Here is a 16,218-nt window from a genome sequence, read left to right on the forward strand (position 1 = left end):
TGTGGAGAGGCAATTAGCCTGAGCTCCATTTACATCTCCCAGTCCAGACTGCCCTGCACAATGTATCTGAGATTGTCCTTCCACCCCACTCTCTCTTACCTCACTGGAACCCTGTCTGCATGGTCCATATCTCCAGTGAAAAAATGTGCTCTTCCCCCAAACCCTAGCCCAATTGAAGTGTTGTCACCTCTGCACTGACACAATTGTGGAAGTGATAGACCTCAGCCAGGGTCAGAGTTCATTGCCTACTTATGAGCTTTTCTTGCCCTCAGGATGTGAACTTTTTCTACCTTAGCCCTACAAGAGATAAGCGCTGCCTCCAGGCTAAGTACCCCTGTTGGAACTTGTTTCTGTCATGACTTTACTTCCAGAGAAATAGACTCTCAAAAAGACCAGGGTCACATCTTTCTCACAGGTGGTAGGGCAAACTCTAGGGGGATTCAGCTCTGCTCCCAACAGGGCACGTCTTCCCTTCCCTAGCACTTGACATCAACAAACCTCCTTCTGGATATGAGTACCCATATCTTCACACTCCAAGTTACAGTGTGCTAGACCTCCTGTGAAAATCATCTTGCAGGTCCAGAGATAAGACCACACCTCTGTCCTCCCTTTGAGATGGAGTAATGTTTTATGTGCTCCCTAGTTTATCCTGGCTTGGTCAACCTCCCAAGTGCTATAGTGCTCTTGTCTCCTCCCTGGCCAAGGAAGATAAAGAGTATAACAAAATTTTGTTCTCCAGGGACCATGACAGCACCATGTTTCCCCTTGACCCAAGACAGAGCACTGGGAAGGTCTTGATTTCCCTACCTGTTGCCCAGATGACAGGCAAACCCAAAGTGAAATTCGCAGCACTGTGCCCAGGAGGCACATCTCATCATCCTGAGGAACACCCTTGGGCACTGTGGCTTTTGCAGGGTGTACTGAGTGCCAGCCTGGGAGGGGGTTGAAAAGCAGCTGCAAACTGAATGAGTTGGACAGAGAAGAACTGGGCTTTGAGGGGGAAAAAGGTTCTTCTCGCTCCCATGTTCCCCCAGCAGTGGTGGCAAGGCTGGGCACAGGAGAAGAAACTGAGCTGAGCCTGATTATCTGAGTTAAAACTGGGCCTTCCTCGTAAAGAGTGGGTACATGCATCCCACATCCAGATCACAGCCATGGCACAAACAGCAAATGGCACAAGGTCTTCTATTCCAGCTCCATGTGGACATGTAGGCAAAATCCCTAGGGCTCAAGATGTGTGTTTAAGGCACTGGCCACAAATACTGTCAGAGCAGGGACATCAGGCTCCTGTGGCTGTCTTTATACTCTAGTGTCAGAGTCCCATGCCTGTATGTTTGCACAGCACTAATCAGGTTTTGCTTACAAATTGAGGTTTCTCTATAGAGGCAGACTGGACTCATCAGCCAGAGTGGCAGCTGGAGCAGCACAGCTTATGACACAGCTTTGTATCCCTCTGTAGAAACAGGACAGAGAGGTCTGGCTCTCCGGGTGGTGAAAAGTCCTTGCCCAACCAGTGGACATCCCAATAACACCTCAAAACTGTGCCTTGAACAGGTCTTGGAAGACCTCACCAGCGATGTAACTCAGCTTACCAGAGTTCATTTGTCAGCACTCTTGGGGACCTCTAGGAGTGCAGGAGGAGAGGTCTCAGGCTGGATACTGCAGTTTAGAGGGCTATAGATGGACTGGAGTACAGTGTGTCATCCTTTCCCGTGGGGACAGGCAGCTTCTCTTTGCAGAAGGTGAAACTCTCTCACCACAAGAGTAGGCTCACCCTCTTTCATGAACCCCTGAGTGGGTTCTTTAAAAGACCATGTCTGATCAGCAGATTACCTGTATGTTTTTCATCTGTTACCATTGCAGATATATCCACCCTGTATGAGCAGACTGCCACTCATTTGAGACAGATGCAGCATTAATATTTCTGTTTATTTAGATAAATTTACATGGTTACATTTGAACATCATCTCTGACAACTGTCAGCATGGTTTGAAGCAGCAAAGAGACAGGTTTAAAAACAACACACTACTACAGTGCTCCGGTGCTTAATCCCTCTTTCAATAATTTCTGCATCCTTTGGGGAATAAAGTGTCCCTTCTCCAAGCTGTTGTCAGATTTAGGGATTTTAAGACACCCAGAGGAGTCCACCTCCCTGTGTAACCTGTACCAACAAGACCCCCCTTCATCACAATCATTGACATTGGTCAAAGTCACTGTAAAGGAAAAGGGCCTCATGAAAGGGCCTCTTTGATCACCTGAAACAGCTGGAGATGGGGACATCAAGAAATGTGATCACAGTGGAACAGAACAGAGGAAGTGTTACTTAAAGATTAGCTTTGGATAGGTTAGTTAGAGTAACATTCAAAGATTTATGGAATACAAATATAGAGCAAGCTAGGCTTTGTTGTGCGTTTCTAGGTAATTGCACACATTAAGAGAGGGTTTTTTTGTTTACATAATTTTCATGATCTTTCCGAATGAGTAATAGTCAAACAGCGCAAGAGAGCCTTTTTTTTGCATTGGAGCACACCTCAGATGGGCATTCCCTCCTACCTGGGTATTTAATTCTGACTGACTTGTGTGGTTACTTTACAAGGTGGAATTACACTGGTCAGATAATGCAAAAGGCATTTTCCTACACAGCTTTAATTTTCTTTAAGCATGGAAATAAGAAGTCGCCCATTAAGGAATACTATTTAAAGCACGTATGCACAAGTTAATTTGTTCTGTGAGAAAATCTGCTTTCTGTACATTTTCTCTGCTTTTTAAATACCGAACATTTTACTTTTTCTCATCTCTCAGTCTTGCTGAACAGCCATGTTATGCTGCTTTGGCTGGAGCTATTGATCATTTAAACCTGCATTAAGGGACACAGAATCAGATGTGGCATCAATATTCTCTAACTATTCTGCTTGCACATAAAAGACAATCATGAATCCTGGGTTTTCAATATCACTATAGATCTACTGCTGCTATCACTCATAACAACAGCCAGAAGCAGAGAAGCTTGGAAAGCTGTCTGAGGTTAGTTTGAAAGTCTTTACCTGTGGGATGAAATTGTCTCTTTGTGGCATACAATTACCTTATGGGTCCTCTTATATTAAAAGAGAAAAATGTGGGCTACTTTCACACTGAAAATACATGTCAAGCAGGATTGAAAAATCTATACAGACATTGTCATGAGAAAAAAAAGGAATAAAAAAGATACAGAGATAAAAAAGGTTACTTCAAAGCATCAAAATGATACTATTTTGCATAAGTATATGTCAATTGAAAAGGGTTCCAGCTGGTATACTTAGACTGATATTATTACACACCATAAATATAATGAAAACAGCTGTATTTTCTATCTTCCTAAAGGATGATGCTCACATTGAAACTCTATTGATTTTCAAACTACAAATACAAAACAAGTACAATGGAAGGTATGAGACTCATGGACTTTCAAATCCCTCTCCATCTTTGGATCTTCTAACAGAAATGTGACCCTTGATTTGCGTTAGTATCATGATGCAGAAATGTTTCAAGCAAAAAATACTGTTCAGTTTTGCTTTGCTCCATTCTGTTCCAGCTTACAAGTGCTGATCTCCCTCCTTCAACTAGGGAGCTACAAGGACGGATTACACAATATAGACCAGTTCAAGAAGTCTTTTAACTGATTTGAGTGAAAGCTATTGGATAAATGCAGAAATGGCTTACTGAACAGCAAAGATCTTCTCTCTCCATGCTCAGCCATTGGGTTAAGCTGAAATCACCTCTGGTTCCGTTTGCTGACTCAGCTGAGATGTACTCCAGGAAAAACAAAACCGCTTTCACCAACAAAAGGGAGATTAAAGCTCGAATGGGAGATTAAGATTCAAAAAGGTATCATGACTTAGGACCTGTCTTGAAAAATGACATTTGGGTTTGAATGCAGTCAGACTAGGAAACAAGTAACCCAGGTTCTCCATGGCTTTGGTGGGGACCCTAGTGAAAGGACCAGTTCTTCTCCATTTCCAGTGTGCTGGTATCAGCGTGCTGGTAATCTACCTTCTAGATTGTGAGTCCAGAAAGTTAGGAGGCACCTCATACTGAATAAGGCAGTCTCAGAGAAGGACAGACACAGCAAAAGCTAACCTTCACAGTCAGCCTTCCACAGTGAGTAGCTGAGTATGTCTATTAAGAGAGATCTCTCCTTCCATAAAATTACTGTTCCTGAATCAGCTCTGAATTCGTGATATTGCACAACATTACAGACAGCACAGCTCTGAGACTGGACTAGTAATGAAGCCCTGTTAAAACACCTGCATGGTTTCTTCCTTGCACAGAACTGACCTCACATCCAACTGCAAAAAGCCACACAGAGTTGCCTTTAAGTAACTCCCCTCCGAAGGGGCTTTTTTTTGTGGATACTGTATGGAGGCACAGACTGTTCTGGATAAGCAGGCTCAGTGGCTTGCATATGGATTCCACTCTGCAGACCAATGACACATCATAGCATGCAGTATTCTTGACTTGCACAGATCTTTTGAGATTGGTGCTTGTGTAAATACAGTATATTTATACTAGCTGATAAATCTTTGTTAATGAGGCTGCACCATATTTATTATCTTTTCTGCTAGCATCTGTGCTTTGGATCAATGGCAATATCATAGTTTTAGAAAAAATAAACAATTCAGGATAGAGGTGTTTGTGTGTAGAAGTAAAAGTACGGAGGGTCAAGAAGAACATGTATATGTCCTGAAAGGTATAGAGTTTGAGACTCCATGGGAACCTTGGACAAATGTGAGGAACTGAGGGGAGAGTGATTGTGAGAGAAAGCGAAGAGGATTAGTTTGTTCATCACTGACATCCTGTCCCTGGTCCCAGAGTGGTAATGCAATCTCACAGGTGCAGCAGGCTATAGATCTGCATGGTGAAGATCTCCTTTGGCTAATCTTCGGAACAAGACATATGGAGGCTTTCCCCAGATTCCCAGAAATAAGGTAATTTTTATGCATTAGTGAGAAAAAATGGATTAGTGTCTGAAGGCCAAAAAAGTCAAGGGTCACCTGCAGATGCCTATATCTCTGCTAATCTATAATAATTAAGATATATAACATAAGCATTCATGCAGTACACTGGAATATAACAGACTGAGGCTAGATGAAGACTGACATTTGCACATGGCAGCTTCTAGCCAGTAGCCAGTAATTAGCAAGTTACAACAAATCTTCATTTTATCTTCTGGAGGGCATTGCAAAGGAGTCCAATCTCACCTGCAACAGTGATAATCAGAGTAGTTAATTCTAGAGCTAGCACATTTCTAACACTCCTGTATATTTTTTACCCCTTATATCCATTCCCTGAAAGAATAAGGTGAGTAAAGAAGTGCTGGATTGGACACATTTATTGCTGCAGTAAGGTCTGCAGAGTCAGCCCTTTGCCTTCATCAGCCATAAAAGGCTGGCTCACGGTATCAGAAGTGCTGGCTCTTGGCAGGCTAGCCAACGTGAGGGGGAAAATGTATCAGGAAAAAGGTTAGAATGGCAAAAGGAAATGTGATTAAAGCCCAGCTTCTCCTTCTCTTCTTTACTGAAAACAGCTGGAGCCACACATCAGAATTCATCTCAAGGCCATCTGACCTTTCCTAACACCTCCACTAAAACTGGGTATTTCAGATTAAAGAAGCTACAATCAAGTGAAAATGCTTGCTAAGTTTGTCTACAATTATTTTCTGCCTGAGAAAGGAGATGTGTGCTGCTTTATCTTGGTCAGGCTCAGAACATTAAATAAAACCAGACAGAATCTGCTTTGCGGTTCCTATTTCTGACCCAAGTTTGGAAGAATTCAAGGTAACAAATCTGTAACTGCTTACTATTGATAGTGTCAGCTAAGTTCTTCAGCTGCTTTGCATTGTCCAAGACTTCAATCCTCTGGGTGTAGGGATTATACCGAACAGAAAAAGGACGAGGGATCGTTTGAGCAAATTTCCTGAGAAAAAATATGTTAATAAATATAAAGTTGAAAATCTATTTTTTTCACTAACTCGCTCTTTTCTTGATGTGTGAATTTGTTGATCAGGGGGATAAGAAAATCCATCAGAGGAAATAACTGAAATTCCTGCTGAGTGATCTGAGACCTACAGCATCCTGCAACACACTTGAATCTGCATTTGTCCCTACCACCTTTAGTTTTTCCTGAACAGGACTAATTAAGTTATTGGCATGGCAACACTGCTCCTGGTACAGGCCAACTGTGTAGCACTGGGATCTGCCAAACTTTAAAATCTCATTTTCCTTCCAGTGATGCAAAATATAGAGATTCTAATCCAAGTCCGAAGTTTCTGGGAAAATAAGGTCAAGTGCCTATGCCATCCTGGCATACCAAGGAGCAAGCAGAGAGCTAACTTCTGGCATGGTTGGTAGAAGTTTCCAGGTAATTTCAAAGATAGGAGATAGTCAATGGAGTGAAGCAGCATTCTTTTCACCCCTTATTTGCAGTGTTCTCTTTTGCAAAATAGTTAATCCATGGCAGAAGCATTAAGATCTTGGTATCTTGGGAAAATACTAATTTGCATAACCACAGAACTGTGGAAAGAAAGACTCTGAATGGAATGAGACAGTCAGAGCTATTGTTCCAGGCTTCTTTTAGACCCCAGCAGGATACTAGCTTATATATCTGCTTTGGATTACTGAAGTTATTGCTGAAAGAGGAAGGAAAGCACGCAGGAGTTGATTATGAAGCTGCACTATACAGACTGTGACTCAGCATGGTAAATCTCAAATGCCCAGAACAGTGGAATATGCTGCATGCCCCCACAATGTTTCTTCAGTTTAGACCTAATTATTATCAGATAAGGCCACTGTCTCAAACAGAATTCAGTGCAAGCAGACCACAAGGCAAGACAGGGAAAAAATCCTATGTTGACTATGACAAATTCAGTGGCATCGGTCTAGTTTTAATAAGAGGGGAGATCACATTAGAAGATGGTCTTCCTAAATTTCAGCTGAAGGTAAGATCCTAATCAGAAGATGAATGCCTTAAACTGAAAAGTTTTAGGTCAATCTCAGGATAATTTTTCAGGAATGTTTTCTGTTACACATAAACAACATGTCCAGGTGCAAGCCCCTAACAGACGCTCAAACAGCACCCAGGCCCCTATTTCAATTTAACCACTTTTTCAATTTGGTCCTTGAAACAAATAAAAGAAGCTCCAAGATATTTTTTATTAAGTAAGGCAGCATCTTCCTCAAGGAACTTCCTACTCAGTTAGAGTAGATAGAAGTAGATAGAAACAGAGAAGATAGATATAGAGAAGATAGAAACTACGTGCAGGATGCTAATGACATAGATCAGAAGAGAAGGACATCTTTCTTAGATGTTATCCCAGAGAAAAGGGCAAAAGGAGAAGCTGCAGGCCTATGATGACTAAAGAAGCAGCAGGGGAGGTAGCTAGGAAGACCTTGGAGCTGAGGAGTCTGGAGTAGCAGAAGATGTTTATCCATGAATGGTAGAGAGAAAGATAAGAAACTGCAGGTCTGGGACAAGTCCTTGTGTGCCATCTCCGAATGAAAAATTTGTTGAGTGTGAACCAAGGCTAACCCCCCAGTGGCTTGACTAACATCCAGAAATATGGTGGTGTTTTTTTTAACAGGAATAGAAATACTGTTGTGAGGTGAAATCCAAGCTGAACTCCAAACACAGTCTGAGCCATTCTTGTTTCAAGAACCAGAACTGAACCTGGACCACTATTTCAAAATCTTACTGAACTGGAACTGAATCTGTATTTGAGTCACAGATGACTGAAAGATTTACTGCGTAGCCTTGTAGTCTTGTAAACACACTGCTGGTAACAAGCTGGAGGCTTTGTATTAAGCTAACCACACAGGCCTCAGGATCGGGGATATTAGGCTTGCTTGAAGTATTGTTTATCTGTAATAACAATTGTCTAATGACCATGGAGCTATTACCTAATTTGTTTTAGTTTTGCTTAATTCCGAATAATTGTGAACTATAATGCCTACTGTTAATAATTTTTATATAGGCAGAAATAACAAATAGTTATACTGTATATAGTGAACTAAGTCTGACCCTCAAGTAATGATGCAACATAAAGGAGAATCGGCATGGGCTGATAACAGAGGCACTAAAGGCTCAAGCATGATGCTGCTGGTCCCTGGGCTATCAACAACTCCCACTTCTCAATTATTCACAGTAAAGCAAACTTAGGAATGGAGAAAAAGCAGTTTAGAGGAAACCAAGGGGATAAAGACAAAAATATTTAGCATAAATAGTAAATTCAGAAGTAACACAGATTTGGAGGCCAATGTAGGAAAAGCAAGAGATAAAGCATGTTAGAAAACATAAAAATGGTCCTCAGGGTTGAGGAAGAAGAAAAGAAGCACTGATACTGCCCATCTCCTCACAAAAAGAGAGGGGAAACTCCCTTCATTAACATCACAGTCCTGCTCTGAAGACCTCAAGGTGCTTGTTACTTGACAACCACAAGATTGAAACTGTTGACTTAAGACACAACACAAAGTTTAAGGGTGAGCATAACCTCAGAGGTAAAGGAGTAGATGCTAGGAGATTTCTTTTTTTACAAGAACTGTTAACTCTAGTAATGATAAAAGAGCCTGTTTTGCATTAATTATCCAGCTTTGACCCTAAGTATTAGTATCATTGCAATTGGACTGGTATTTTTTTTTTGTTGCATTTTGGTTAGATGAGACTCTTATTACACTAAACACAAATTCTTGGCTTCATGTGTAAGGTATGTTCCCATTACTGCTCATATTTGCCCAAGATTCTGAAGATACCAACTGATACCAACTCTTTAAGCTTTGCACCATCTTTTTCTAATGCCTCTTGAAACATTATTGTCAACCCAAGATCCATTATGACAACGGGATGCACTGCATTTGCAATGGACAAGAAATGGGATCTTCTCTGGAATGACTGGCTTACCTTAGCTTTTCTTTTGCATCTTTAAAACTTTCAGCAACATAGTAGATAGGCTGGAACTCAGTAACAGGGTACTTCTGCACAGAAGTCTTCTCCAGGACTAGGGGCTGAATCTCAGGTTCACTTGATAAACAATACTATGAACAAAAAGATAAGAAATTTATTTCTGTTTAAAAGTGTTTAAATGTGCTGTGAAAGAAATATAGACCCACTGAACTCCATCCCACCTCAGACAGGAAAGAGTTGCTTCTGTGGTATACAATGATAATGCCACCCACTACGAAAGAAACAGGTATGAGTTCCTTGTGTTTGCATACACCTACACACTTATCAGAGCTCTTCAATGAAGTATGACATTTCATGCTATTTCTATGCACAAAGTATGAAGCAAAAATAAAGATCTGAAGATATTTAGAAGAGAAATTTTAGCGATTATAAACATATTCAGAATGTTTTCTAGAACACACCTGAAGCTCCCCAAATGAAGACAGCAGACCTGCACCATATGCCTTCAGTGAATCACCTTCCTTACACAGTCCAAACTCCACTGTAAACCAATAAACCTAGCAAGAAAATTAGACAGAAATTATGATTCCTTGATCAAAACAGGTATGTCTAAATGAATACATTTGGAGTTTGAATTTCTATTTAAAATGTTGTCATGTGTCAAATTCAAATGTATAAATGCAACAAATGTCCCCTCAGACTGAAATTCTTCTCTAGCACAGAGCTAGACTCCATGTGCCTGAGAAGCAGTTCAGTTCCCTGACAAACACAGTTGTGTTTTACTCTGTTCTTCTTTGTCAGCAGAGGCAATGAAATTAGAGCAATAAAGCTTTACTTTGGCTGGTCAACCCAGTAAAAGTTTCAACCTGAGTTTATAAAAGTTTGTGTCCTGCTTCACACAGAAGACATCTAACTGCAGCAACAAGAGGATGAGCAGGTTGCTAGTGCAATAGTGAAGGAAGATGGTGTGTGGTCTAGTCTGACTCCTTGGTCTGTCATTTTGAAGGGATACCTGCCCTGGCTCAAAAGAACTACCTCATCTATCAGAAGCATCAAAGCTGTGCAATGCTTTGCCCAGGTGGGTTTGCACTGGTGACACTAATCTCACAGGAATACCCTTGCTTTTATTTGAACTTTGCAACTCTGGGTCTCAGTAGTCTCAGAGTAGCATTCAGGTGAGTGACATTGACTGCAGAGGACATTATCTGCCTGGCAGAGTGGAAGGGAAGAGATGCTTGCAGTTAGAACAGCTACTGAAGCTGCCTCCTGAAATTTCCTGTGGGGATGTAGTAACATACCATCTTTTCTTGCCCAATATGTTTGTGCTGGAGGAAATCTTGTCTGGGCTTCTGTGTTTAATCACAACTGTCACTTTGAATAAGGGGTGCCAAAGCTATTTTCCTTTAATGCAACTGTTTCAGGGTGGGGTTTTCCAATCATGGTCTTCACTCTGTTCTCATTCAACTCTATGGGAGTTCTATCAGTGACTTCAGTGGCAGCAGAATTAAGACAACACAGGGCGCTTTGGAAAATTGAGCCCTCATTTATTAAATTACCGTAGCAAGTTTCTCGATGAAATCATCTGGAGCTCCCAGAGATGCCAGTCCAATTTCCTGTAACAATAAACCATTATTCTTCAAGCTGTTTATTGCAAACATTCTTCCTGTCCCATATTATGTAATTGCTCACATTTTAAATGTTACCATTGCTTACTACCACACACAAATGTTTACAGGACATGTTCCTATCATGCAAGATCAATTTTAAACCAGAAATCTCTCCAAAAATGAACAAAGGGTCTTGTCCAAATGTCATTTACAAGGCATGATCCTTTGTGCCTGGTACAAAGCCCATTGAGGTCAAATAACATTTTATTCTTGCTTTGACAGGCTTTTGATCAAATCTAAAATGCACATCTGAGAGAACGATAGGGACAAAAGGAGGCAAATCAATCAGACACACACACCTTATATATTCCTCTCTGTTTTGATGGGCCCTGATTAAAGGACTTTTCCTGGAGCCTTGAATGAGCTATTTTGTCTGAATGACAGGGCATGATTTGAAAGAGCTTATTCATACCTTGGGAAATAATGGAGACTTTTCCAGGAGGCATGTAATAGTCAGATTCAGAAGGCAGACACACAAGACTATATATGACCAGGTTCCTTTCTCTATTTTATCTAGTGAGGACTGCATAGTGCAAAATCAGAGGGCCTCCCACACACACTCCAAAGACATTGGAGCAACTGTCACCATGTCAAATCCTAGTAAGCCAAGATATAAGATGACTTGTCTTGAAGGAAACCCCAATTCTGGAAAAGGGAAGAACCTGTAGGCAATACTGAGAACTTACTAACTAGATCAAAGCAACTTCCTCTTCTGAGATGTTACATGAAGTCCATTTTCTCTTCCTTCCTGCCTTCCTGCCTTCCTTTCTGCCTTCCTTCCTCATTCCTGCCTTCCTTCCACCTTTCTGCCTTCCTGCATTCCTTCCTGTCTTCCTTCCTGCTTACCTTCCTTCCTTCCTGCCTCCCTCCCCCCGTTCCTTCCATTCTCTATACTCCATCCTTCTTTCTTTCTTTTTCTTTCTTTTTCTTTTTTTCTTTCTTTCTTTCTTTCTCTTTTTCTCCTTCTCTCTTTTCCTCTTTCTCTCTGCCGTTCTGCCTTTCTATGTTTGTGTTTTTTCATGTTTTCTGGTAAGAGGCAGGCAAAAATTTACTCCATCAAGGTTTGGCTTCTTTTCCAGAGACATTAACACTACCAAAAGAAAGCTCCTCTCCAGCCTTCTCCCATGCTTACAGCTGGGACAATTCCTCACTTTACTCAGCCTTCTATGTGGCTTCAACAGAAAACAAAACAAACAAAAAATCCCCACTTTCCCATATTTGAAGATCATGGTGGGATAATAATTCATCTGACTCAAGAGCTATTTTGCTCAAAAGTAACTCTCCTTTGCTCAAAGTAACTTTGCTCAGAAGGATCAACATTTGCAAAAAGGTTTTCAGAAGATGGCTTCACAAAGGGGTTGCCTGTAAAAAAACAACTCACACAAGACGATATTTGGAGTTGATTTCACCTAAGTTTGGAGCAATAAATAAATAATCTCAGACGCTCTTAAACAGTATGCTTAAAGGTGAATCCACACCATCCTTCGTAGCTCTTGGATCATCCTCTGAATTGCCTAGTCTTTCGTGTGTTCAATCATACAAATAGTATAACCACTGAGCAACTTACCTGGGAAAACTGAGCAAAACTGGGGTCAGCGAAAAGAGGCACATGTCCTAGCAGCTCATGACAAATATCACTGTAGGAAAAGATGACATCTGAATTACTGTGATACAGGAAAAGTCCAGCAATGCTGGATGAACACCCCAGAGTCAGCACATAGGCAAGAGCGTAATGCATTTGCTCCTGCAAGAAAATATCGCTCCCAGGAAAACATTTTGCTCTAAGATTATTCTCATGATGGAAATACTTGCAAAATCCAGGATTTTCAGTGCTTTTGTCATCATACATCACTCAGCAGAAGGATGATACACTATTTGTTTTTTGTTATGGAAGAAAACCATCCATTTAACTGCCCACCCAGCTCAAGAAAGCCCAGAAAGATATCACCCCACCAAAGAGAACATAGATGTTTCAGTCTCAAGGACAAAAAACATTTTTAGATGGATCTCAGGCAACTAAGACAACTCACCATAATGTCAACATGTACCTCAAGAGCTCAAGTCCAGTCCCTGTTCAGGCCCATAGCCTCCCACTGAGAGGTGAAAGCTACATATGATGAAATAGGTAGGATTATTTCATCACTAGTTGAAGTTGGCAGCTGGACAGGCAAATCTCTCACCTAAGGACTGTTAGATTTTTCAAATACTGAGAAGTGATTTGGTGAGATGGAAAAGGGAGAGGCATAAGATGCTCTCAAGAAGGCCAGGACTGTGGAAAACATTTCAGCCTGGCTTTGTGCAGGATGAGAATAGGGTGAGCAAAAGCAGGAAGTAAAATCAGAAGAATGAAACTAGAATAAAGGAAGGGAGAAGAGGTTGTGGGAAGTAAGGAGAAAAGAAACAGTAAGTGAGGTGAGGAAGAATTGCAACAATATGAAGCAGAATGAGAAAACTGTTTTGAAAATGGCAAGTGGAAAAGGACAATGGACAGGGACAGAGAGAAACATTCCAACGTAAAACTGAAAAAGTAATGGGTTCAGTGGTCTGGGCTTCCCCTATCTTGCTGCCAGAACCTTGCTTGCAACATGTTGAGTCATTCCTGCACTAGATTTCACACCACTATTTGGGTGTTAATAGCTAAGCTGTGTTAGTACACTGTTCTCTTGCATCCCAGCCACCAGAGAAGCATGCCTTCAGTAGCAAAACCATCTCATTTGCCCCAGAAGAACTTGCAGAAGAGGATGAAAATTGTTAAAAAGACTAGAAATGTTCTGGAAAAGTTTTCAGAAGAGAGTAGTCACTTGGCTGCTCTCCATTAGCTCTGTTCCCAGGAGTGCTCCCGATTCCCACATGGTTATTATCGGTTGCACTGACCCTGCTGTTAGTCTGCTGCAACTTTACACACTTTTTGTGCCAAAGTACTTACGGCTCTGGTGTGTACATGGGTTTGGATGCATGGCGAATATACTGTGTAGAGTGGAATACTCGAAATGCCAGCCCAGCCAAGAAATCCCGAGAGGACAGTAAACCTGCAACAGGACGCAGGCGAAATCCAGTGCAGCCTGAAGGGAAAAAACATGGAATCTTAAAAACAGCTAATGTGTTCAATTTATCCATATCCAGACTTCTTGCAGTGGAAGTTTGTTAATTGTTTTGGGGTTGGTTTGGTTTTTTCTCTCTTTATGTTAAACAGAGTTTAATTGTGAAAGAGCAGGGAATTTGTTACTCATATATCCCACCAGCACAGCATCTGAACATCTGTCCAACTGTACCCCTGGAAGCATTAGAGAGGGACCTGGGACACAGGTTAAGTCATACCATAGGGAGCCTATGGTAAAGCAGGGACTGTTTTTACATCTCTGGAAGCATCACCCCCACTGATAGCTGAGGCCTCTAATTTCATCTGGTTCTTTTAGGTGCTTCAAACTTACTCTGCAAGAAGTTTGAAACATCTTCAAGCTGGGGAATATTGTCCTCTTGGTAGCCACAGTACTTCTCCAGCAGTGGGAACACATGGTTGTGTTCATAACAAGCATGAGTTGGATAGAGACTCTTCAGCTCCCTGAAGACAGTGCCCCACGTTTTCTTTTCTTCTTCCGTATAGATGATACGAGGAATAGGTTGGCCACTAGAAACAAAATGGTACCCTCCGTAGCAGCGACACAGAAGATGTCATATGCCACCAGCACCACACTCTTTCTCCTTTTACACTTGCTATTTTCAAAACAGTTTTCTTATTCTGCTTCATATTGCAGGTTTACTTGGGCTGACCAGGAGTTCCTGGTGCAGGAGGGAAGATGCCTTTGGTCTGACATGTAGATGCAAAAGGAGCCTCACTTGTCCCTAGGCACTGGCTGGAAAGGGCTCTACTGACCTTGGCTGAGATATTGGCCATTAGACAGCTCCTTGCATTATTGTGTTAAAAATAAATCAGTGCTTATTTGTTTTATCAAGATGTTCTTCTTTTTTGCATTTCTAGATATGAAGTAGCTGCTTTATTTCTTGCTCTAATGTGCATTATATTAATTGTTTTTGTAACAACAGGGAAACCATCAGCTTAATAAAACTCTGTTGGAGTGGCAGAGAAATTCTGATCTTTACTTTATGCTGTAACAGATGCAGAGTCCAGCCAATTTGACTTTTTATAATTGTAATGAGCAATTTTGAGTCAAATCCCTCCCTCAGGCCTCCATGTGCTTAGCTCATGCTGAAGCTAACAGGAGTCATACAATCACAAGTAATGCAGTCTGGCCTCCTGTGAATAGCCAATTCCTCAGCAATAATGTTAGGGCCATAGGTGAATCCAGCAGCTTTGAAAAATCAAAGGGTTTTAAGTAACTTAATAGGGTTAACATCACTGTTGGAATAATGCTGGAGTTTTCCAAGCCCCAGAGACCCATTGTTAAACTCTTGATGACACCCTACAATCTCCTACTCCCTCATTTTTTTTCTTGAGCCTCAGGGCAGCTCCTCTGGAGTACCATCCTTTTCTGACTCTCTGTATCAGCCCTCCTTGATCTGTGGAGCTTTAAACATCCTGTTGAATTATGAGGATTTCTGGGGGATTGTTGTTCCTATAGCACTTCCAAGTAATCCTCAAACACCTTCAAGGGTTATTTCAATTTCAATTAATTTCAATTAAAAAATTTTAGGATTGGTGGGGCTGGAGGCAAAGGAAGGCAGAAGGAAGAGGCAAGCTAAAAGCAAAGAAAAGAGAAGTCAGGAAAATTAGGCATTCAACAAAAACAGTGGGTAAATCTATCAGGAGAGGAGGCAGAGAGCAAAGGAAAAGTAGAGGCAAACATAATAAAGAAAGAGGATAAAATAGGTGCAAAAAAGGGATACAGAAAAGAATGGAATTGAAGATGGGAAGAAGAGTACAAGACAAGCAACCGCTGACCCATCTCACCTTTGCAACCGGGTAGCACCTTCACAAGCTAAGCACATTTGCCTTTTCATATACTTCCCATGAAGCCTAAAAACTTTGGTTGTGCCTCTCCTCCTGCCTGCTTCTCTGTATCTCTGTCGCCCTATGCTGGAGACAACCTCTGACCTCTCCTCCCCACTGCAGAGCCTGAAAGGTATGTTGTGGTGTAGCACCCAAGACAAAGACATCACAGATCCATCTGTGCCTTCCTGAATTAACACACAAAGTCACAAAACCCACATACCTTCTTTCCATGAGCCCCAGAAGCCCAGACATGGGCTTTGACACCCTATTTACTGAAAGACCTAATTGGAAAGTCTGAGAACTTCACATGAAAGGTTCATTTGGGACTTAAGTCTAGGTCTATACAGGCTCTGTTTCCAAAGTAACTGAAGATCTGGATAACAGATTAAATATTAATAAGTTACATCTTGGAACATACTGGTTTAGTTCAAATCTTGGAGGGAGGGGTGGTTAACTTTTTTGCTTTATTTCAGTGTACAATTTGGTGAAAGCCTACAAACTGGAGAATAGAATTTGCTGTCTACCATGCAAGAAAGGTACATCTTTTGTGAGATATCTATCAGCACACATTAGAACCATTTATATCTGGACACAATGTCTTATTCAAATTTCCTAGCTGGGAACTGAGGTACTGACTTTTTTTACCTGATATCTTGTACTTTCCGTGAATCA

The 16,218-nt window shown here is 41.3% G+C and overlaps 1 protein-coding gene across 1 annotated transcript in view; it reads right to left on the reverse strand.

Annotated features, from left to right (window-relative positions):
- Nucleotides 1–1,905: 1,905 nt before the first annotated feature.
- The window catches only part of PAH (phenylalanine hydroxylase), a 38,546-nt gene continuing 24,233 nt past the window's right edge, over nucleotides 1,906–16,218 (reverse strand). Inside the window, exons 6-13 of the mRNA XM_064654830.1 lie at nucleotides 14,027–14,223; nucleotides 13,522–13,657; nucleotides 12,163–12,232; nucleotides 10,485–10,541; nucleotides 9,390–9,485; nucleotides 8,926–9,059; nucleotides 5,834–5,949; nucleotides 1,906–5,234 (exon numbers count right to left, since the gene is read on the reverse strand). Of these exons, the coding sequence (XP_064510900.1) occupies nucleotides 5,191–5,234; nucleotides 5,834–5,949; nucleotides 8,926–9,059; nucleotides 9,390–9,485; nucleotides 10,485–10,541; nucleotides 12,163–12,232; nucleotides 13,522–13,657; nucleotides 14,027–14,223 (850 nt within the window). The 3' untranslated portion in view covers nucleotides 1,906–5,190. The remainder of the gene's footprint in view (nucleotides 5,235–5,833; nucleotides 5,950–8,925; nucleotides 9,060–9,389; nucleotides 9,486–10,484; nucleotides 10,542–12,162; nucleotides 12,233–13,521; nucleotides 13,658–14,026; nucleotides 14,224–16,218) is intronic.

The sequence above is a fragment of the Pseudopipra pipra genome, chromosome 5 (genome assembly GCF_036250125.1).
Source record: "Pseudopipra pipra isolate bDixPip1 chromosome 5, bDixPip1.hap1, whole genome shotgun sequence".
NCBI classification, from domain to species: Eukaryota; Metazoa; Chordata; class Aves; order Passeriformes; family Pipridae; genus Pseudopipra; species Pseudopipra pipra.